At 24.0% G+C, this 23,855-nt stretch overlaps 2 protein-coding genes across 3 annotated transcripts; one reads left to right on the forward strand and one right to left on the reverse strand.

Annotated features, from left to right (window-relative positions):
- Window positions 1–1,641: 1,641 nt before the first annotated feature.
- Window positions 1,642–13,045, forward strand: LOC145837016 (WD repeat-containing protein 5-like). Its single transcript, XM_082944783.1, has 10 exons — window positions 1,642–2,013; window positions 2,911–3,057; window positions 3,958–4,031; window positions 5,777–5,956; window positions 8,019–8,102; window positions 9,011–9,089; window positions 9,410–9,509; window positions 10,920–10,953; window positions 11,559–11,721; window positions 12,351–13,045. Exons 1-10 carry the CDS (start codon window positions 1,659–1,661, stop codon window positions 12,452–12,454), a joined length of 1,320 nt encoding a protein of 439 aa, XP_082800909.1. The 5' UTR covers window positions 1,642–1,658; the 3' UTR covers window positions 12,455–13,045.
- Window positions 13,046–19,777: 6,732 nt separating this feature from the next.
- On the reverse strand, window positions 19,778–23,433 carry LOC145836987 (uncharacterized). 2 transcript variants are annotated; one of them, XM_082944755.1, is made up of 3 exons: window positions 23,201–23,433; window positions 20,413–20,529; window positions 19,778–20,348 (listed from the first exon to the last, which is right to left on the reverse strand). In XM_082944755.1, exons 1-3 carry the CDS (start codon window positions 23,415–23,417, stop codon window positions 19,885–19,887), a joined length of 798 nt encoding a protein of 265 aa, XP_082800881.1. In that variant the 5' UTR covers window positions 23,418–23,433; the 3' UTR covers window positions 19,778–19,884. The 2 variants fall into 2 exon arrangements, with proteins under 2 accessions (XP_082800881.1, XP_082800882.1); XM_082944756.1 differs by lacking the exons at window positions 19,778–20,348; window positions 20,413–20,529 and adding an exon at window positions 21,445–22,189.
- Between the last annotated feature and the right edge of the window lie 422 nt (window positions 23,434–23,855).

Below are 23,855 nucleotides of genomic sequence, written 5' to 3' on the forward strand. Positions count from 1 at the left end.
GTAAATAATGTTCTCTGACTGGCAATTGCCCCCCTTCAAATTATATTTACAGCCACCAGCACAATTACAATGATTTTTAATTAAATTACTTTTGTTTAAAATCCTTTGATTATGTGACTTTTTTAATCTCTCCAAATTCGCCATACATGAATAACTGATTTGCATATTATGTTTGTTAAATATCTTGGACGTATATATATATACGTCAAAATTATTATAAAAATTTTCAAAATCTAAATATCTGTTTACTATTATAATAAACTGTAACCTACTGAGGAGCACATGAAATTTTACATTTCATGTGTGAAACAGCTGTATAAATTATAGTTTTTATATAATTAGATAAATACTTAGCTCCAATTTAATTTGTCAAGCACCATGGACCAGAACTTTTTATAAAACCTTAAATATATACTTTATATATATATATATATATATATATATATATATATATATATATATACCATTTGCAACTAAGTATGTAGAGATTATTCATTTTTTTTTTTATCTTAAATGCAAATGTTTTAAAAACTATACTACCTTAATTCCCAAATAGTAGATGCTAAAACTTTTAAAAACCAAAATTTTTTTATTATAAAACACATTCAAGGTTGCTCTTCAGTATGTTTTGAGTAAATTTATACTATCAAAAGCATTTAACCTTAAGTTTAATTTTCTACTAAATTGGTACAAAAAACTTGTACTTTAAAATACCTAGAAGAAAATTAGAAAACCTGGAAAAAATTATAAAAAAACAGTGTCCACCCTGTTTAGAACTTACAATTTTGTAAGTTCTCTTAACAAACTTATCTCTAAATTCTTTCTTTGCAATAATTGGCTTTGAGTAGCAGCACAGAAATATGCATTGCTAAATTTGTATAAATAAAATAAGCATTGCGAGTATTTTATTGAAATATTTTTTTAATATTACAAAACAATGTAAAAGCTTCAATTTAAAAATCATTTAGCCTTATAACTGTACTTTCATATATTATACTTTTACTCTGCTAGTAACCAAAATATTTACCAAACACTACTATAATAATTATTGAACTATCATAAACAGTTTAAACGTTTTTCTAAACACCCTATAAATATTGATAGTTTTATTTTGCTATTGTTGTTATTTATATGGTTTGTTTTAATAGCAACATTTAAAGTTCTCCACTTGAAATTATCAACAGGAAATAAATTTATAATATTTATTTCAATTTAATAATCATTTAGTAAGTTTAATTCTAAGTTTTCAATTCTCTATATCATAACAACGGTATAGTACTAATTACAAAAAATTATATCTTTAACAGAAGGCCATTTTATCTGGTAAAAATTGGAATTTCATACATTGAAAAAAAAGAAATTTTGAACAAAATAATTGAAAAACCTAAATCCTAGAAAAGAAAAAAAAATATAAAACATAATGAAGTTTACATAAAATAATAAAAAACTGTTAATTATTTACCATAAAAGACTAAGTATCTTTTAGAGTTTTATTTTCTATAAATATGTTTAAAGTAGAACTACAGTATATTTCCAGTTACTTATGATATTAAAAAGTTTATTTTAATTTTAGAGCAATTAACATTGTTTTATATCTCAATTAGTTTACAAAAGTAATCATTTGTACAATTTTTAAAGGTATTTAAATTCACAAACAAATGTCTGAAAGAGCTCTTATAAAATCTGAACTACCCACAAATTCACCATCCCAGCATCAACCAGCTGTCCCAATGCACCCTGTTGCCATGCAACAGCCCCCCGTTGCCATGCAACCGCAACATCAGTCCCCCATGACAGCCCACCCCTCACACATGAACCCACCAATGGTTCACTACCCATCAAACAGCGCAGCTTACCCGCCCCAACTACCCCCTCCAAACATAATATCCGCCCAGAAGCACCCCCACTTCAACCCTTCTGCCGGAGGTCCTCCTGCAAAAATACCAAACATCATCAACAACATCAAGGAAGATCCTGCCAAAATACAACCAAAAGCAGAGCCCCAAACTTCAGGTATGCTTCAAATGTTGCGTTTTTGATAATGTTAAATAAAATACACTCATAATTATTCAATATGTTATTTTTCAAAGTTTTAAACTGTTGTTTGAAAAGCAGCTAAAGCAAAATTTTGCCAAATACTAAATAGTTAATTCAGTTTTTTTTTTTTTTGAAAGGTTGCAGTATAAATTTTATTTAGAAAACAGAGGGGGTGAGCTTTTTTTTACATGTTGATTTCATTTTGCAGATCTTTAACTTAGCTAACAGTTGTTTTTTAACTTTTTTTGCAGTTTAAATTAGTTTCTGAGATATGAGGGTTGAATAGGTTCCTTACAGAAGTACCAAGTTAACAACCTAATAAAGACTTTCATTATGAAATTATGTCTTCTTATACAGTTTTTAGGCAGTCTTTCTCAAACTTTTTCATCCAAATTTTAACTTGATAATAAACTTAATATACAGATTTTTAAGTTTTAAGACACAAAAACTAACTTTTCTTTTTTTTTCTGTCTTCTTTTAGTAATAAATTGCTTTTTTTTATATTTGAAAATTAATGAGAATATAAATTTTTAATTAATATTTTAATTTTAAAGAAGATTGATGTTTATTAAATTACTTGTATTGATAACTATATACAGAAATGATTACATCTCAAAAATTAAAAAAATATATATTCTATATTAACATACTTTTATCTTGTACTTGGGCTTTTAAAAATTTCATTGTCAATTTTTGTAAAAAATGATTGAAAACTAATGAATTTAAATATTGAATTTATTTATGAATTAAAACACAAAATTGAAACTCAATATTCAGGTTATTTTTTTTTAAAGGTTTTATTTGTAAAACTTTAAGTAGAAATCTTTACCAGTTTAATGCCTAGTTTAAAAAATAAAAGTAAATCTTTCACAGGTCACAGTCCTGCCAAACCGGTCAAATCAAAAGTGAGCCAAAAAGACCTGAAGCCAAACTACCAGTTGAAATTTTCTCTTGTGGGCCACACCAAAGCCGTGTCGAGTGTGAAATTCAGCCCTGATGGAAAATGGTTGGCCAGTGCATGTGAGTCTTTATGTTGTGATGATCATTTTATTATGGTATGTTTGAAAGTTTTATTTAAATAGATCTGAAAAAAATTCATCTTATGACACTGGCTTTTAAATAAAAATATGCTTTTGTAAAACTTTGATACTACTTTGGGTAGTTTAGTATATAATCTTATATATGTTTTTGGCTATATATTCTTTCAGTTCATTAAAAGTCTATAAATTTAAATCATAATCTATTAGTATATTTCAAAAATAAAAATTGCATAGTTTCAACTATTCATTTAGTTTGTTAGAAGTATACTTAAAAGTCAGTCTGATTTGCATATTTGCTGAGTAAGCATTATTAAAAAAACCTTTTTTTAATTTATTTTTTTTAAACTCTTATACCTAACCCACCCTACCCTTAAACATATTAAAAGTTAATTAAAATAAAGTTTTAATGATCAAAATTAATAACATGAAATAATTTTTTTGTATATTTTTTTGTATATTTGTTTTTTATTTTTAAAACTTTAAAACTTTTTAAAAAAATTTCTTTTTTCTTAAAAAAATGTTTTAAATTTAGGAAAATTTACAATAAGCTAGTTTATGTGACTATTTTTGTATATAATACTATTGATAGTTAATTTTATTTTTAATTTAATGATGATAAATAGTTTACTCAGTTCAATCAAGCTTGTTTACAAAATCAGCTTGTACAACATAAATTGATTCAAGATACTAACTGTTTTATTTTTATACTCCTGCAACAATTTTGAAGTCTAAGTTTAACTTAGTTTACTTCAAGTACTGTAATTTTTTGCTTTTATAAGACTACATACACACTAATAATTTTGTATAGTTGGTCATAAACAACTAAAAGACTTGGTACAATTTTAAGAACAATAACTTGAACTAAACTGTTTTTTTACAGCTGCTGACAAGTTGATAAAAATTTGGAATGCTTATGATGGAAAGTATAGCAAAACTTTAAAAGGACATGATCTTGTTAGTTCTTATTTAAAACTTTTTGAAATTTTTATACAACTTTTATTAAAATTTTTTATAGTTGATTCTTACTTAGATATGATAATTAGGTTATACACTTAATCTTTTAACTAATTTTCTTAGGGCGTTTATAATTGTTTAATTATTTGATAAAGGTAAAGAAAGCCATATATTTCAGTAACTTTGTGAATTATATTTGATAAAACTCAAAAGAGGCTAAATTGATTTAAAAAATATGCAATCATGAGCCTAAATGGCATCAATATAAGCCAACTTATATTTAAAAGTTTTTACTAAAAGTGCAAAACTAGTTACTCTTTTTTTTTAACTTATTAGAATAAAAGTTTTATTAAAAAAACCAAATTAACTTAAAATTGATTAAGATAACATCATAAGTTTTATCAATATTTATTTTATACAAGATGCTTCTTTTTTTTTATTTTTTTTTACGGTTTCATAATATGACCATGACTTGTTGATTACTAAAATACTTGAAAAATAATAATACTTGAAATGTTTTAACTTGTATTACGCACTAATTACTTTAGTGAAATTGTAGATTATGACTAAATTAAGTATATCAACCAAAACATTTTTATTTTGATATAAGTTAAGTCATAATATTAATTAATTTGAACTTTAAATAACTGTATTCTAATAATAATTGATAACAAAGTAAAAATTATTACACAAGGTAGTTCTCATCCATTCAAAACTACTGAAAAAAAAACTTTACTGAAAAATAAAATCTGTGCACACTAGACTATAAATAATAAAAGAACTAGTATAAAAATATTATTTTATAGATAACGTCTTAATAACTATCATTTTATATTAAAACTAGCTTTACAAAATGTATTTTAAAACATATTTTTTCACCCTACTTAATTTTCTGTGCAAAGTAAAAAAATTTCATTATTATGAATAAATAATAATGTTTACATTGTGATGACCACTTAAAACTATAGTTTATCAACACTGCGTTTGATACTCTAGGAAATACTTATAAATAACAAACAAAACAATAAGAAAAATTGTGTGTCGTGTCATGAAATTTTTATTTTCAACTATCCACGGGTTATCAAACATAACATGGTCAAGAGATTTAAGATTAAGTACTGAGTATTAGTTTCATCTAAAGTCTTTCTCAACTCATTAAAAAGTGTTGTTTAAACTTCAAGTAATTCAGTCATACTTTATTTAATTTTATTTTCTGATGATTAGTTTTAGTTAATCTGATGTAGCTAGGTAAGGTCATTCAAAAAAATATATAAATACGATAATATGTTAATTAAATGAAAAATGTTAAGCTTGCTTATAGTACTTTGAGTACGGTCATAGGGTGTAAAAATAAATACTAAGCATAAAATTGATCGAAGGAATTTCTCAATCAAATAAAAACTGTTATTACAATTTCAATTAAGTCATGTTTAATTAACTTAATATTAGTATTTATTCAGCAGTTCTCCGACGTAGCTTGGCCAGGGATTAAGAAATAATAGAATCAAAAATTTTAAAAAGTTTGTTAAAAACATCAATTTAAGCTTTAACTTCACAATATTATTTATGATTAATTAACTTAATGTTTTTATCAATCCCAGAGGTTATCCGACGTAGCATGGTCGGAAGAATCAAAAAATGATAATATTAAAAGTCTGTTCCACTTTGTAAAAAAATCTATTTAAGCTTTAATTTTACAAAAGGTTAGTATTTATTATTTTTAAATTATTTTTTATTAATTTCAGGGGTTATCCGACGTAGCATGGTCGGGAGATTCGAAGATGCTGTGTAGCGCGTCAGACGACAAAACGTTGAAGTTGTGGGATTTGGAAAAATCTGTTTGCCTGAAGACGCTCAAGGGACATTCCAATTTCGTGTTCTGCTGCAACTTCAACCCCGCCTCCAATCTCGTCGTGTCTGGAAGTGTTAGTTTGTTGTTAGTTACCTTAAAAAAGTCCACGTTGAAAATTCATTTTAACAAAAAATAAACATTGTTACTTGTTTTCGATTCTAATTTATGTTAATTTTTAATTGAAATAATTTACTTGCTTATTTAATATTATTTTGAAATAGTTTCAAAGAATCCAGTTGTATCTGGAATTTTAATGCACTTTAATTGTTCACCATTTAAGTTAAATTATTATTTTAATTTTAATCTATTTATATTTATATTGCAAGCTTAACTCACGACAATTCAAATTACTTTATGTTGTATTTTTCTAGTTGTTAAAGTTTAATTTTAGCTGATTAATTTTATTTTAAGTTTCTGTTTTGTCAGTTGTAATAAGTGTTATAAATTAATTTCATTTAATTTTCACTCTAAGACAATACTTGCCAACCAAAAGGGTCAACTACTTATAAATATTTTCAATGATAGCAAAGCTTACAGGAAATGTTTTGCAAGCTTTTAAACATTTGTTTCTCTATTTATTTAAATGTTTTTTGCTGACATGAATGATAATTTCAATTAAGTTTATGGAATGTTAAAGTTTCAAAAGCTCTATATACCATAAGTTGTTAGTACAAAAGTTGTTTGTATAAATGACAAAAATGTATTGTTTTAATTTAAATGCAAACTAGTTTTTTATCTATTGACTAAAGTGAATTTCATTACTTTAATGACAATTTTTATACAATTAAAAAGTTGTTTTTCTATTAACAAAATCGTTTTTTAATTCATTTAAAATTAGGATCTGCACACTAGCTTTTTATCTTTACTGCTTAAAATTTATAACAAAAATATTGTATTTACAGCTTGATGAAAGTGTGTACTTAGCCCATTTTTACAGGAAAATATGAACAACCTAAAAGTAGTAGCATAATCATATAATACTGTTATTAATTATAATATATTATTTCCTTTCCAGTTTGATGAAAGTGTAAGAATTTGGCATGTCTCTATAAGAAAATATTATTAAATAAATAAATAATATAGTGAATATGATGTTATTAATTATAATTATTTTATTTGCTTTTACAGTTTGATGAAAGTGTAAGAATTTGGCATGTCTCCACAGGAAAATATTATTAACTAAATAAATAATATAGTGAATATGATGTTATTAATTATAATTATTTTATTTGCTTTTACAGTTTGATGAAAGTGTAAGAATTTGGCATGTCTCTATAGGAAAATATTATTAAATAAATAAATAATATAGTAAATATGATATTATTAATTATAATTATTTTATTTGCTTTTCTAGTTTGATGAAAGTGTAAGAATTTGGCATGTCGCCACAGGAAAATATTATTAACTAAATAAATAATATAGTGAATATGATGTTATTAATTATAATTATTTGCTTTTACAGTTTGATGAAAGTGTAAGAACTTGGCATGTCTCCACAGTAAAATATTATTAACTAAATAAATAATATAATGAATATGATATTATTAGTTATAATTATTTTATTTTATTTTACAGTTTGATGAAAGTGTAAGAATTTGGCATGTCTCCACAGGAAAATATTATTAACTAAATAATAATATAATAAATATGATATTATTAATTATAATTATTTTATTTGCTTTTCCAGTTTGATGAAAGTGTAAGAATTTGGCATGTCGCTACAGGAAAATATTATTAACTAAATAAATAATATAGTGAATATGATATTTTTAATTATAATTATTTGCTTTTACAGTTTGATGAAAGTGTAAGAATTTGGCATGTCGCTACAGGAAAATATTATTAACTAAATAGATAATATAATAAATATGATGTTATTAATTATAATTATTTTTTTTTGCTTTTACAGTTTGATGAAAGTGTAAGAACTTGGCATGACGCTACAGGAAAATATTATTAACTAAATAATTAATTTAACAAATATAATATTAATAATTACAAATATTTTATTTGCTTTTACAGTTTGATGAAAAAATAAGAATTTGGCATGTCGCTACAGGAAAATATTATTAACTAAATAAATAATATAGTGAATATGATATTATTAATTATAATTATTTTATTTGCTTTTCCAGTTTGATGAAAGTGTAAGAATTTGGCATGTCTCTACAGGAAAATGCATTAAAACCCTACCTGCGCATAGCGACCCTGTATCTGCCGTAAGTTTATTAAAATTATTAATATTAAGATGTTACTTATCAGCTATTTAGTAATTATTCTTATTATCTGCCGTAAGTTTGTTTTTATTTTTACTAGTTTTGTAATAGAGTTTCAGTATCTGATGTGAATTAATAAAACGTGTTTAGTATTTAATTGTTTGTCAGGAAAAGTTATCTTATGTTGACTCATACTAAAAAAAAAAATATTTTTCATAATCAGTCTTGTTGCATAATTGTTTATTACTAAATAAATATACTATTTTTCTTTAAAGAATATAGCTGATATTCAAAATATTAGAAATAAAATACTCTACCGCCGTATAATAAACCAGATAATATCAAAAACTTTCAGGAAGTGTTCCTTGCAATATTTAGAAAATACCGTCGAAACTAAATTTTAAAAAATCAAAAATTTGATTTTATAGAAAAATAAACAAAAAAAGGTTTCTCTTGTTTTGTCATAAAGTTTTAATATTTATAAATTTTGTTCCGACGAAATTATTTAAATATTGCAAGGAACATTTCCTAAAATTTTGAGATATTATCTCAAAAAACGTAGGAGGATATATATTTTTAGTGGTTTCTAGCTATTCGCGATTTTATTTTGCGCCTACCATAAGGAACCTTCCATAGTATCCCACTTTGACCTGCTATATCTCAAAAAATACTTTGAGTTTAAAAAATCTGTAAAAAGCAACTTGTAGTTTAGTAACTCAATGAAATAAGACTAATTTGTGAAAAAGGTGATTTACTTCCCTATGACCTTTATAGAGAAGTAACACTGTGTCTAGTTCTTATACTGAATTAGTATTTATATTATATGAAACTAATAATGTATTTATATATCTTTGTTATTATACATATACAATAATTTTATTTAAGTTTAATAGTTTTATATAAATTTTCAGGTACATTTTAATAGAGACGGAACACTGATTGTGTCTTGTTCTTACGATGGATTGTGCAGAATTTGGGACGTTTCTTCGGGTGGGTTAATATAAATCTCATATAATATAAATATTTAGAGTAAATTGTAAATTGTAATATACATACATATATTGTATTTGATACGCTTTTTTTGAGTATACTTAATTTACAACAACTATAAGAATGATAAATATCTTAAAAAAGACTTTAAAAAATCGGCCAACAGTTAACATAATTTTTCAGTTCAAAAATACAAACGGATAAATTCTTTTACATAAAATATAAATAAAATGGATGTTCCACAAATTAGAACTAATCATTGTGTTTTAATATTGTTGTTTCTTATACTGTATGAAAATATTTCTGGTGTTATTATTCAGGTCAGTGCCTCAAAACTTTGATAGATGCAGATAATCCACCCGTGTCTTATGTTAAGTTTTCACCAAATGGAAAATACATTCTTGCTGCCATTCTTGATGGGTTTGTTTGTTTGTTTTTATTATTGGTATAAGTATGAATTAAATTTTCACCTAATAAAAAATACATTTCTGATGCTATACTAGATGGGTAAGTTTGTTTGTTTTTATTAAGTATAAGTTGAATTTCACCCAATGGAAAATACATTCTTGCTGCTATACTTGATGGGAAAATACATATTTGTTCCTACACCTGATGATTAACTTTATTTGTTTATTTAAACTTAAATATAAATTATTTTTCACCAAATGAAAAACAGATATATGCAGGGTAATTAGATAGGTAAATTTTTTTATATTATATTTACGATATTATAATTGTAAAAAAACTTTATATTAATTAAAAACTAACAGAAAATATATACTTGCAGTTGTTTTTGTTGGGCAAAGTTTTTGTTTACTTTATTAGATTTAAAATTGGCAATTATAAAAAATATACTTTCAGCTATGTTTGACTGGTGAAATAATGTATTAGCTGTTAATAAGTAATTCCAGCTAATCATGCCTTTTTATTAATATAGTAAAGCCAGAATAACTATTGCTATTTGTATTTATGTTGTTTTTAATACTCTTTACGCATTAATTTTACTAGAAATAGTTTTATTATTTTGTATATTTATCTTAATATTTAACTTTTATACTGATTTTATAACTTATATGTTGATTTATATTATTTGGGCTCAGGTTTTGATGCCTGAGTTCAACATTGCACACTAAACAATATAATAATAATTCGAATTAATTTATTGTTAGTATTATTATTAGCTTTTAAAATAATTAACTTTTTTTTGAAGATATTTAAAACTTGTAATTGTTAGAAATTTAATTACGAACCAAACTTGATAAAGATAAGTGTTTATAAATGTATTCTATCTTAATAGCAAAATAGTATATTAAGTATTTCGTTTGTAATAGTTTTTGTCAATTTTGAAAAATGTTTTGAGAAAAGATATAAATAATTTATATTTGCATACTGGTAGTTTTTGAAATGTACATTTTCTTTTGATTTACACTTTGTAACAAATTTTTTATTTGTTTTTATTAATGTAAAATAAAATAAAAACATGTTTATTATAGTTATTTATTTTTATATGAACCGTTTTCCGAATCAATATATTTTTGTAACTAAAAATTTGGTAAAACTACATAACAGTTTTTCAAACATACCACATGATTTTATTTACACTATGCTTTGATTTTACCAACAACTAAATTTTTACTAAATACCTTGTTAAATTTAACTAAAACTCATAATCCTATATTTTTAATAATAATCAGTTAAAAAGAAGAAATGTAGTTTTTTAATTTAAACAGCTTAAAAAATCAATATGATTAATCTAATATTTAGTTTGTAGACTAAAAAAAAGTGAACATCTTTATATAACTATTTAATTAAATAAAATTATTTTTACAGAACACTCAAATTATGGGACTACAATAAAGGAAAGGTTTTTTTTTTTTTCGATTGTTAAATTATTTTCTAATTTATATGAAGTTAATTTATCTATGTATAATTATAAATCAATACTAATATTACTTTTTAGTATTTAACTGCTATAGTATAGCTTTTTAATTATAACTTAATATTTTACGATTTTTATTTTACAAATAAGTTCTTAACAAAAAATAAATTAGTCATAAACTTGCATTTGTAATTTTCAAAGTTGCTTTTGAATTTCATTTAAAACTAATTAATGTTATGTTTTAATATACCTTTTTTTTTTAATATTAAAACTGTATTTTTAGTTTGTTAATATAAAATTTAAGGCTGATACAAAAAAAAACTATTTTATATAAAGTAAATACAAACTAAAGTTAACAACAACAAAACTTATATAAAACTATTTTACTAATTTTTTGTTCAAGTGTTTAAAGACATAGTCACCAAAATTAAAAACAATGCATATTTGCAAGTTTTTCAATAAATTAACACAAAAAATAAATGTTTTAATTTTAGTGTTTGAAAACATACACTGGAAACAAGAATGAGAAATACTGCATATTCGCAAATTTTTCAATAAATTAACACAAAAAATAAATGTTTTAATTTTAGTGTTTGAAAACATACACTGGACACAAGAATGAGAAATACTGCATATTCGCGAATTTTTCAGTGACTGGCGGTAAGTGGATTGTTAGTGGTTCTGAGGACAATCAGATCTATATTTGGAATCTTCAGACCAAAGAAATCGTTCAGACCCTCCAGGGACATACTGGTAAGTAAATGGGATAACTTTAATTAATATTATTAAACAATTATGAATTTAAGTTAAATAAATGATATTGTTGTGATAAGTTGTTTGAAACTAGTTTTAGTAAACCTTGCAATTACACAGAAGTTTTACGCTTACAATTTATAATATGAGGTTATTTTGACTAGTATATTATTTTTTATTCATTATGTACAGTTATTTTTAAATATGGTTTATTAAAAGATAAAAAAAAAGCTTAAATTAAAAGTTGTATATTGTAAAAATGGCATATTTGTAACAGTTACTTTTTTAATTTGTTACTCTAAAAAGAAATTTCACGGTGTTGTACTTTTCATTCTTTTGTTAAACTTACTATTAAATTTTGTTTAGTAGATTTTTTAGTATTAAGACTAAAACAGTTGCAATAATCACAAATATTTAGAGCTACTTATTTATACTTAGCTTCGGTTTTTTGTTTTGTTCGATTTTTTAGATAACCCTTCCACATAAATATTCAACTTTGAATGTGATCCACTTGGAAGTACATTAAGTAATATTTGTACCTTGTTTAGTTTTATTGTTTTACTTTTTACTGATGTAGTTATAGCAACGTTGATTTTATTTTATACTTAAAAATTTATTTAAATCCACAGACGTGGTCCTGTGTAACGCGGTCCACCCCACAGAAAACATGATCGCGTCCGGCTCTCTCGATAGCGACAAGTCCATCAAGCTGTGGAAATCTGAAACTTGTTAATTGGATAAATTTTATAAAAGTTTAAATGCACGAGGGTGTTTTTAAAAGTATGTCAATGGAAGCACTTCTTTCAGCAAGTTTTTAGTTTATTATAATAAAAGCATTCTTTGGGGTAATTAAATTTCTTAAGATTTCTGTTCATATTTTAACTTTGAAATTTTTTCAATGAATGCGTTTAGTTTTAATACTCAAACATCTAAGAAAAAAATGTGCTCTAATTTGCAGAAGGATATAAACTTACCAGGAAAAAAAAATTAAATAAAAAGGGTTGTAGAACGAGGGATTTATTTTGTCAAGTTTTATTGTGAAACTGTTTCTTTCAATAATGATTTTTTTAATCTTGTGTACACTAATAGCTTTTTTATCTGTTTGTGTGTAAATATTTTTTAGCTAAATATATGTTTCAATAAAACAATATTTTTTATAACAATAAATTTTTAATTTGTAAAAAAATGACTCTTACTTAATAAAGTCAAATCACTTCAGTTTTTATTTTTCAGTTAAATTATAATTCAAAAACAGTTTTTTTTGGTAATCTGCTAATTTATAGTTTAAATAACTTGTATCTTTATTAGAAAATAAAGTATTGAAAGCAAATATTTTTATTGTTTAATTAATTGTATTGTGTACACTAAATAAAGATGTCCTTAAATCTTTGATAATGTTTTTTTAAGTTGGAATTGCCAAGGCAATTTCTAGTTTTATTAAAAGTTTTAATAAACAAATGTTTATAAATTCCTGCATAAATCAAGATAAGTTAGTTAATAATAACTTAAGAATGTTGAATATTAAATCATAATGATATGAATTGTCAATAACAATAAAAATCAGTATAAATATATCTAGTTTTACGTTTGAATTTATGTGAGACAGTTTTTATTTCGGTCAAAGTACTAAATCAGCGAATTTATTTGTTTTTAATTTGACAGGATTGCCACATTTTGTTCTGTTTTTATAATTGTTGAAAAACTAAAGGTAGTTTGAATTATTTTGTACAAAAAAAAAACAAGACAGATTTTGAACTCTGAAATAGTTGAAACATTTGAATAAAATAAAGTTTTAAGTTATGTTTCAGGAATGTGTTTAGGCTTATCAAAATGAGCAGAAAATTTTGTTTTGTTTATTAATAACGGTTTTTCTTAAGTCACTTGAAATGAAAGTAGAGTAAGTGACTTTTACTATGTAATGGAATTTAAAAATTATAGTTTTAATAAAAGTGTCTTCCAAAAAAACTTGATATTCAAACATTTGGAGAAGCCCTTCCTTTTAATTTTATTATAAAAGTTTTTCTTTAAAATTAACGTTCAAAAAGAAAATAATTTTAATTTTTTTTAATGATACAGAAATTATGACAATTAACTTAATTTTTAAAAGAATAACCATCTATTAAATAAATCATAGTTATAAATTAAATGGTAGCTTTTAATAAACTTCAGATATTATCATGGTGTCCTTGAAATAAGAACTTTATGTTTAAATATCGTGTATAAAATAAATTAGTTATTACAAATATTTTGATTTAAAAAAGTTGAAAAGTTATTATATGTAAAATAATTCTTAAAGCATAAAAACTTAGTAATAAGATTAATGATAAATATTTTTTGATTGAAGTAAATGAATTTTGTTGAAAAAAAATGTTGAAATGCTAAAAAGTAAACAGTATTTAGTAAACTATAATAATCGAAATTTGACAAGGAAAAATTCATAATAAAAAACTTATAACATTCTGCTTTAATATAACTCAGTTTTTAATTGCTATATGATGAAAATTAATAAAATTTTGCTTCAAATTTTTTTTTTCTACAATGAGCTAAATTTAGTTAAACTTTTTAGTTTGCGTTATTTTTGATGTAAAATTAATTTTCTTCTTTAAAAACATTGCATAATCATTATTTAAGCATTTTTTATTCTAAACTAAGCTAAAATTTGTAAAATGTTTTCTTTTGAAAATAGTCTCTTTTTAAGTCTTAAGTCATTATGACATCACTATTAAACTTTTGTTTTGTATCTTTTTAGGTGAAAATAATGAAACTTTCTTAATTTTTAAACCTTATGAATTCAACATTCGTTCAGGGTTGCCAAAAAACCTGGAATTCGAGAAATTTTGGAAAAATTAACCAAGAATTTAAACAAAATCACTAAAAAACCTAGAAATTTTAACTTGCAAGCAGTTAAGTTTTAATTTGACATGAAAAATCTACCAAATAAATAATTTAATTTTTTTTTGTCATTATCAAATAATTTTTATTAAAAACATATTTGATGTAGCTTAACAGTATTATTTCAAATTTGTTACGTTACCACCATTTAAACTTAACTTTAAACTAAAAATAGACCCGAAAACGTGTACTTCTGAAAACCTTGAAGAAATTTCCTAAAAAACTACGCAACCCTGTTCATTATTAAATGTTTTTAGTAAAAAATTTAACCAAACCTGTTAACATATGTAAAGACTCTATCTAAACAAGGTTTTAGTTTTTTTTTCATTTTCATCGCTTTTTTCAGTGGTTTCACAAAAAACCAGCTAAAACACGACCTGAAACATTTAAATTAACAGATTAATTTTATGTTTTTCTTGTAATTTTCTCTTTGTTATCTTTAAGTAGTATAATAAATTGTCTTAATAAATTCAAATTAAAGTATAACATTTTTAGTATAAATTTTAGTTTATATATATAACTGCATGTGATGTACGACTCGATAACCGAAAGGTTTTTTTGTACACCAGGTCCTTAGACCAAACTTTTTGAGCGCTTTTTTTATAGTTCAATAAAAAATATATAGATAGCAATTTCATAGCATTTACTTAGATGTCTACATGATTTTATTCACTGTTTAGATAATAATACTTTGAAATATTTAGAATAAAATTTTGAATTTACAAGAAACTATAAGCAATATATCAAAAGTACTGTCAAGCTTTAAAACTTCATTTAAATTTAGTATTGTCTTTAATTTTATTCTTTTAAAATAGCTGAGTAAAAAGTCCATTTCATTATATATAATTTTTAATAATTCAACCAAGTTGTACAAAAAGTTATATTCATTTGTTTACACGAAGGTATAAAAAAATATAATTCTACTTATTTTTTCATACTTACTACAAAATATTTCTATTAATTTCAGAGGCTATTTTTTAAACTAAAGCGTTCTAGTATACTATCTTTTGAGTTAAAGTTTTTCATATATTAATATGTAAATACATTATATATACATATATATAAAACTTGATTTTTAGATTATGAATTTTTTGTTGTGACCTAAAGTTATATATTTCGTTGTATTGACATTAAAGACTCCTGGTTGGATAATCGAAATTTATTATGAAATTTTTTTTTGTGTCGCCTGCGTATTTATTACGTTTTGAAATATTGGTTTTGATTAATGCCGGGTTTGGCCCGCGGGTCGTAGTACGTCAAAAAAAAAAAAAAAAAATTGATTTAACTTAAAAATCAATAAACAAGACATTACTTATCTAAGCTCATTTATTCATTAGCTAAAGTATAATTACGACATATTTATGTTCCAGTTATAGACTAAAAACTTATACTAAATTATCCGGATCCCAGTTACTGGGTTTGGTAGATCACAATTAATATTAACTGTTTTTTAACTACTTTTTTGCAAACTAAAAGTTAATTTTAGCCAACTTAGATTGTTATAGACAACAACTTTTTCTTGTAGTAAAAATAATAAGATAATGATACCATAATATAAGACTTTTTTAGTGTTTTTATGAATATCAGTTTTAATTTTTTCAATTAAAAATAGTAGATAAAGACAGTTACAATTCCATTTTAATGGCTTATGATTAATTATAATTAAAAGAACAAAATAAAGCCTTATTTTTATTATTGCAGATAAACATAAAAACATTATTTAAATTAACAATACTATTTAGTATAATAATTTACATAAATGTTTCTTATATTAATTTTCCTAAACTCCCTAACTTATTAGATATCTCTCCTTGACCCATTTGCTTTTTTGACAATTTATTATGTGTTTCCCTCTGATAGTCCAAAACGTCCACTTTGGGAAAGTCTGGTCTAAATATTTTCAACAGCTGTACTCATAAGATAAGCAATATAGGTTGAACTGTTAAAAGGAAAAATAATAAAGTAGAACAAATAGTTTGTATAAGTTAAACGGGTTGCTGTCATATTTGTACGAGGGGACAAAATTGCACGAGTGCACAAAATTGCACGAAGATACTTTTGCATGAGCAGACAATTTTGCACGGAGACTTTTTTGCATCAGTTAGTTTTTTTTACTAGTAATTTTAATTTCTTTATTTTATTTAATTGATTTTTTTTACTATCATTGTTACCCCTAACCCTTACCCTCGGTCGGTATCATTTTTTTTATTAATTAATTTTTTTTAAAATAATAACTTTTATCAGTTATTTTTTTTTACTCTCACTGTTACCCCTAAACCTTACTCTCGGTCAGTAACAATTTTATCTTACTTTTTTTTGTCAAATTATATTTATACTTTATTTTTCTGTTTTTTATTTCTTTATTTTTTTTCAATATTACTTAATTCTCGTGCAAAAATGTAATTCGTGCAAAATTTACCCTTGGTGCAAAATCTTCTTTGTGCAATTTTGTTCCCTCGTGTAATTTTGTGACCTAGTGCAAATTTGGATTCGTGCAATTTTGTGCACTCGTGCAATTTTGTTCTCGTGCAATTTTGACCCGTTCCCAAGTTATACATGTCTAAAAATTGTGATAAAGTTAATTATATAAAGATATGCTAAATCAGCTGTTGAAAATAAAACTTTACGTGACAGATTAACTAACCTGACATAACGGTACTTATTTAATTTAATCTTGAAGATTAGTAAATGAAAAATAAATTTAAAAAAATAGTAAATCAATAAACAATTTTTAATTTTTAGAAATCGTAACTCAGTTATAAGTTTAAAGTTGCCAAAATTGAGTTTAGATAAAGTAGTTTTGTTATAAAAGGAATAAAGATTATTTCAAAACTTTTAAAAATTAAATAAACAAAACTTTTTCAGAAAATAATAAAAACAGTTTTGTAAACTGTATAGTGTATATATTTTAAGTATTTTTTTGTTAGCATCAAAAAGATTTACGTAAATGAAAGTTAGTCCAAAGTAGAAAAAATAAACACTTGAATGGTGTTAAAAAATCTTTTTGGTGATTTAACTCGTTTAGTGTTTTAAGAAAACAAAAGTTTAGCAGCTTAGTAGGAAATTTTTTTTTTAAATAGATATCAAGAAAATTTTTAATTTATTTTATTATTAACTAACTACTGTCTCAACTGTAATAAATGATATTACAATAGGTTTATATAAAAAAATCTGTATTAGTCTGAACTTTATATTTCTAATTTTGAAAATAAAGTCTAGCATAGAAAAAGCGATATGTTTAAAAACAGTTCAAATTCTCGATTGTAAACTTACATTATGGTTTATGCAGTTTAAAATAGTTTATGTTACACTTATATTTATTAAACAATGGAACTTTAAAAACACTAATTAGTACAAACGTTTCATTATATATGAAACTTAATTTAGTCACCAATAAAAAGTTTTACCATACATGCATCAGATTAAAAAAAAATGTTAACGTCTTTCTCAAAAAAAAACACCTAAAATACCAGATGGGTCAGTTTTGCACGAGAGTAAATAAAAGAAAGTAAAAGGAAGAAGTTAAATAAATGAATATAAAACAATAATGAATACCGACCAAGGGTAACGGTTAGGGGTAACAGGGCACGACTATAAAAATTCGGACAATTCAAATTCTTGAAAAAATATTTAAAGTACCACAACTTAAAAAGCTATGTATACTTCAAATGACTACAAATAGGTATTTATATCTCATTAGTATCTACAATTAATATCTACTATGATTATTTTGTTGCAAACTTTTAAATATTTTTTGCGATATGGCTGAAAAAAGTTTTAAAATATACTTATTTAAAAAAAAATATTGTTTTCTAACAATACAAATTTTGCAAATAAGAAAAAATGGCTTGTAGATAGTAATAAGACCTAAATACCTATTTACATACATTTTTTAATATATTCTAATTTTTGAGATATGTTCTTTTTAACATTTTTTCAAGAATTTGAATTATCCGAATTTGAACAGTCGTGCAGCCCTGTTACCCTAACTGTTACCGGTATTTTTGTTAGTATTATTATTATTTTATTTATACAATTTTATCAGGTAACAGTGATAGTGAAAAAAAAACCGTGCTTAACTGACGTGTAAAAGTGACCTCTCATACAAAAGTGACCCCTCGTGAAAAAGTGACGCAGTGCAAAAGTGTCGCTTCGTGCAGTTCTGACACCTACCTCTCTAACAATTTTTTTTTTGTTTTATAGAATTTTTTTTTCTTTGTAAGTAAAATCTCATTTTTAAGTCTAAGTTAAAACATGCAGTCGTTTTAATGTAAATTACGGATAATAGTACAAAAGTACTAAATCAAAATTTAATATAATTCAAACTATACAACTAAAAATTATTTTACAATTCAAAACCTTTTATGTTTTTAAAGATTTTAACATGACCTTAATATACTTTGTTTCTTTAAAAGCAGATAAAAAACATTAATAAACATAACTGTTTTAGATACACTTATTAAGTTATAAGTTCATTTTTATTAAAACATATTATATAAGAGTAAATAGTTTTTTATACTTAAATAGTTTTTAATAATATAAGTTCTTAAAAAATATCATATAAACTTAAATACAAGTGATAAACAATAGCTAGCAAGTAAAAAAATCCTATTAGAAAAAAAATGTGCAAAGTTTTTTTTATTCCTTACGAGTTTAATTAAACATTTTTTTCATGAAAAACTTTCTCAATTAGAAAACTATTTCACAAATTTTGAAAAAAATAGTGCAAAACTTTCCCATAAAAAGTTGATACAAATGTTTTCCATAAAAAAATTTGTTCCACTAAAAAAAAGTTTTTTTGGAAAACTTTCCCTTAAAAAAATTCCTTATTGTTGGTTAATTTTGCATTCAGTTTCACAATGTTATAAAATAGTATTTCATTCTTAAAGTCTTGGTTTCAAAATCAAACTGATCTATACAAGCATAAAAACAATTCATATTCATAAAATACTAAGGCTGTAACAAGTTTACTGTTATTTTATGAAGTTTATAAAAATAAAAATTTAAATTTAGTTTAAACTCTAACATTTCAATAACAAAACAACATAAAAATTTTTTTTTTTGGAAATTAAGTAGTTAAATCAATAAAGCTGCTGTATTTACAAAATAAAGTTTATGTTTTAAAATTTATTTGTTAACAAAATATTGTTGAACAACAAGCGTTAGTACTGTGTTTAATCAAAAAAATATGATCGGTAACCTTAAGTGTTTTAAAAAACTTCAAAAATTGGCTCTAGATAAACTTTTAATTTAGTTCAAAAACTAAAGAGGTTAACAACTGTTACTTTTACGTTTTCTTAACTTTCGCTTTGTAACAAAGCTAAAACATTTTCTGTAAGAACGAATTGATGTAAAAAAACACCAACAAATAAAAATAGCAGTAAAGTTGTACAAAATTACTTTTATTACACTGATAACTTTAAATGTATACAAATCTTTATTTTCACCATTTGAGTGTTTAAAGCGAATTTCTAGCAGCCTTATTTCGTTTAAAACTTTTTTGTTAGAATCTTTCAATTCTTTAATCAAACACGTTTGCTTATAATTTTCTAGTTTTGCAAGATATTGTTTTCTTATCTGCATCTCGTAATTTTGGTTTAAACTTTCCTTCAACCGTTTTAAGTTTGACTGTAATTTGAAATTCATTTTTATCACTTGGACTAATTGATTTTTGATATCTCGTTCTTTTTGCTTCAAAAGCTGAGTTTCTTCTTCAAGGACTTTTTTAAAAAGCTCTAAAAGTTTACTTTGTATTATTAATACTACGAAATTAAGTTTAATGTATAAATTAACTTTAACCTTTAAGTCCGATCAAGGTCCATTCACCCGTCTTGTCCGGTGTTTTTAGTAAATCCATACTTTCTACATTTCTAACAGTTGTAGTAGGCGTAATACATACTAAAACGATAAAGAAACCTACATGTAAAAATACGTACATAATTATTTTAAGAGAACCTGTAAAACAATGTAAACTATTTAAAAAATGATCATGTCAAATTAATTTAAAAATTAATTAACACAAATTAAAAAAGAAAGCTAATAAAAAATTAATATGTCTTACATGTGAAAACTTTTTGAAACTAGAATATTATTTCTAGATATTTTATCAACTATATAAAACTGTTAACGTTATTTGTATAAAGCTATTAAAATAAAAAGTCTTTTTTCTGTTCTTTCTTCAATAGTTGGTCAAAGTTTACAAAGCATAACTGTTTATTTTAATAACTTTTACCTTAAAAGTAACCGTTAAAGTTATTTCTTTCTTTTCTATTCAACAAAGCGGAAAGTTTTACATTGTTGTTTAGATTTTTTTAGATTAATTTTGATACCTTGAAAGTTTTGTTTCTATTTTATATATGTTTTATAAAGTTTAAGCAAAATTAAAAATCGGTTTTAATAATAAAAAATTTGGTAGTTAACAACTTAAAATACTAAATTATTGTAAACACATACTTTTCATACCATACACTTTGGAATCTTTAACTATAATTTACAAAAAAAAAACTTTATTTTTAAGTTTAAAGTTAAAGTTAAGTTTAAACATAAAATAGTTTTAGCTTTTTAGTTTGCTTTAAAAATTGATTTAGCTTATGTCTAAAAGAAAAAACTTAGACATTAATTGAAACAGTGTTAAAACATAAATTTAATACTTGAATTAATTTTAGATTAAAAACTGAGCGAAAAACTGTACTGCAATTAATATTTTCGCTTTAATGCTGTTTAATAAAAACAGTTTTAAAATAAAATTATGTTTACCAGTTAACTAAAAGTTACTACTTTCAATTAGAAATTAGAGCACAATTAGTTAAAAAAACAAACGTATATTTCAAAACCAAAATAATATAAACTTAAAGTCTTCTTTTAAATGTTTTGTGACTATAGTTTTATATTTGTAAATAAAAAAACATTCAAGCTACAAACACCACTCTAACAACAAAAAAGTAACCTAAACGAATTCTCAGCCTTTGATTTTTTTAATTTGACATAATTTTTAATCAAAAGTTTTCAACTAGCACTTATTGCTTTTAATTTTAGCTTTAAAAGTTTTGGTTGCTATTTTCAGATAACTTAAAGTAATTTTAGTGAAAACTGTAAATCAAAAGTACTATTCTAAGAAAGTTTAAGGGCTGCAAATTCGTTCAAGCTACTGTCCGGCATCATCAGTCATATAAGTTTTTCAATTCACCCTTTTATTCGGCTTCAGTATCTGTAGTAGCCTGTACTGGATGTCTCATAGCCCTTGACCTAGCTTTTTTTATCAAGGCCTTGATTATGCTTTTAAAAGCAAAGTAGACTAGCAATACAAAAAGTACAATTGGCATTAATCCGTATGACAAAGTATAAAGAAACTCATTTTCGCATCTAAGCTCCAAATTACTGTTTTCAAGCTTTTGATTGCGGCTTTCAAGAATGACGTTTTCTTTTCTGATTTCTTGAAAAAATTGTTTTTTCTCTGCGCTTTCCCTCTTTAGCTGTTGGACATCAATTTTCAGCTCGCCAACTTCGTTTTTGTAATCTAAACAGATAGTCTGTGACTGATATGACCTGGCTTGATTTTTGATGTGACTAAAATAACCTGAATGTTTTAAATTATCTCATTTCAAGTAAAACTTTGCTATAAGTTGAAAGATAGACAACAAAACATAACTTGGAAAAATAGCTTAATAAACACAGTGCAGTAATATTAACTTGTATGTGATAGTTTTTAAAATCAGAAAAGTAAAACCCGCGGGTCAAACCCGGCCCAAGACGTGTTTTTAACCTAAAAAAGACTAGCTGTTGCATAACTAATTTGGTTCTTCTGTTAAATTTATTTTCTTTGCGTGGTTATGGTCATTAAATGATTGTTTCAGTTTATTCTCTACAATTTCTTGTAACTTTCGTAATATAGTTTTTTTTAATTACTCGGTCCGCAAGAGACGTTTTTTAGTAAACCTGCCGACTATAAAATCTTTCCACCACTGTTTTAAAAGTTAGCAAAAAAGCATACAAAATTATTAATTGAAAAAAGTTTTTGTTTTTATAGTTTTAAGTTTAAACTGAAAACGTATAACTGTCCTGGACGAGAAGTTAAAAGGTATTCGTGATGTGAGATTTGATAAGTGAAAAAAAATTTTCGTGCTCCAGGTACTTAAGAAAAATATTTTAGGAGCTTTTTGTTGTCGTACAATAAACAATAATACTACGTATTATTTTATATATTGGATATTTTTACTTACTTTTTACGGTGTTACACATAAAATTTATTATGTTATTGTTATAGTTTGTAGATAGTAAAAAAGGTTAATTATAAAATGTGTATATATTAAACGAAATGAAGGTAGTAAAAAAATATGAAAATTAATATTAACTTATTATATCACTAATTTAAGAAAGCTTATAGTGTTTATTGATTAGCTAAACTACAAAAATTTTTGAAAAACTATTTAAAAGACAAAAAAAAAAAAAGTTTGTCATGTTGTAATATTTTTCAAATTAAAAAAAAAGTTTGTTCATTTTAACTCAGGTCTGTTTTCAGTACTTCGTTTTTTGTAAATAATAAGATATAAAAACTAACTTTAAAACTGATTTTGAGAAAAAAATTTACCTTGACATATTTCTTTGCACTTCACTTCATTTGTTGAGGAGTTGAAAACCTTTTCTGACAGAGAACTCAACAAGACTATGTTTTTTCCCACATTGCAGAACGCTTTGCAGTCAGTGACAGCTGAAATTCCTGTGAATTCTTCAGTGGACAAATTGTTAGAGCTACCAACTTTTAAAATTAACCACAAAACCCAAAATAATGGATACACTAATCTCATTTTGATTACAATAAAATTTAAATCTACGATGATAAAATTCTTACCAAAAAAACTAAACAGAAGCTTATTTGTTACATCTTAAACTTGAACCTACATTTTCGTTAACTGATATTTACTTTTACACAGTATATTTTATAAATTTGAAATGTTTTGAGGCCGCTGTTTTTGACAGTAAAATTTATTTTTTAGTTTTGATTTTTTTAAATAAAACAAAATTAAAAACTAAAAACTTTTACTTAAAGTTTATGTATCAAAAACCAATCTTATATCAATTATAAATAATGTGTTATATGTAACTTTTGTTGTATTCAAAAAACAAAAACACTAAAACGTCACTTCTTTCTAAGAAAAGTTTTTTTAATAAAGACATTGATCGCAAATTAAGCTCTATATAAGTAAAAAAAATATTTCTATAAAAATTTTAAGGATAAAATTCCC

Source organism: Thalia democratica, chromosome 5 (genome assembly GCF_965202585.1).
Source record: "Thalia democratica chromosome 5, ktThaDemo2.hap1.1, whole genome shotgun sequence".
NCBI classification, from domain to species: domain Eukaryota; kingdom Metazoa; phylum Chordata; class Thaliacea; order Salpida; family Salpidae; genus Thalia; species Thalia democratica.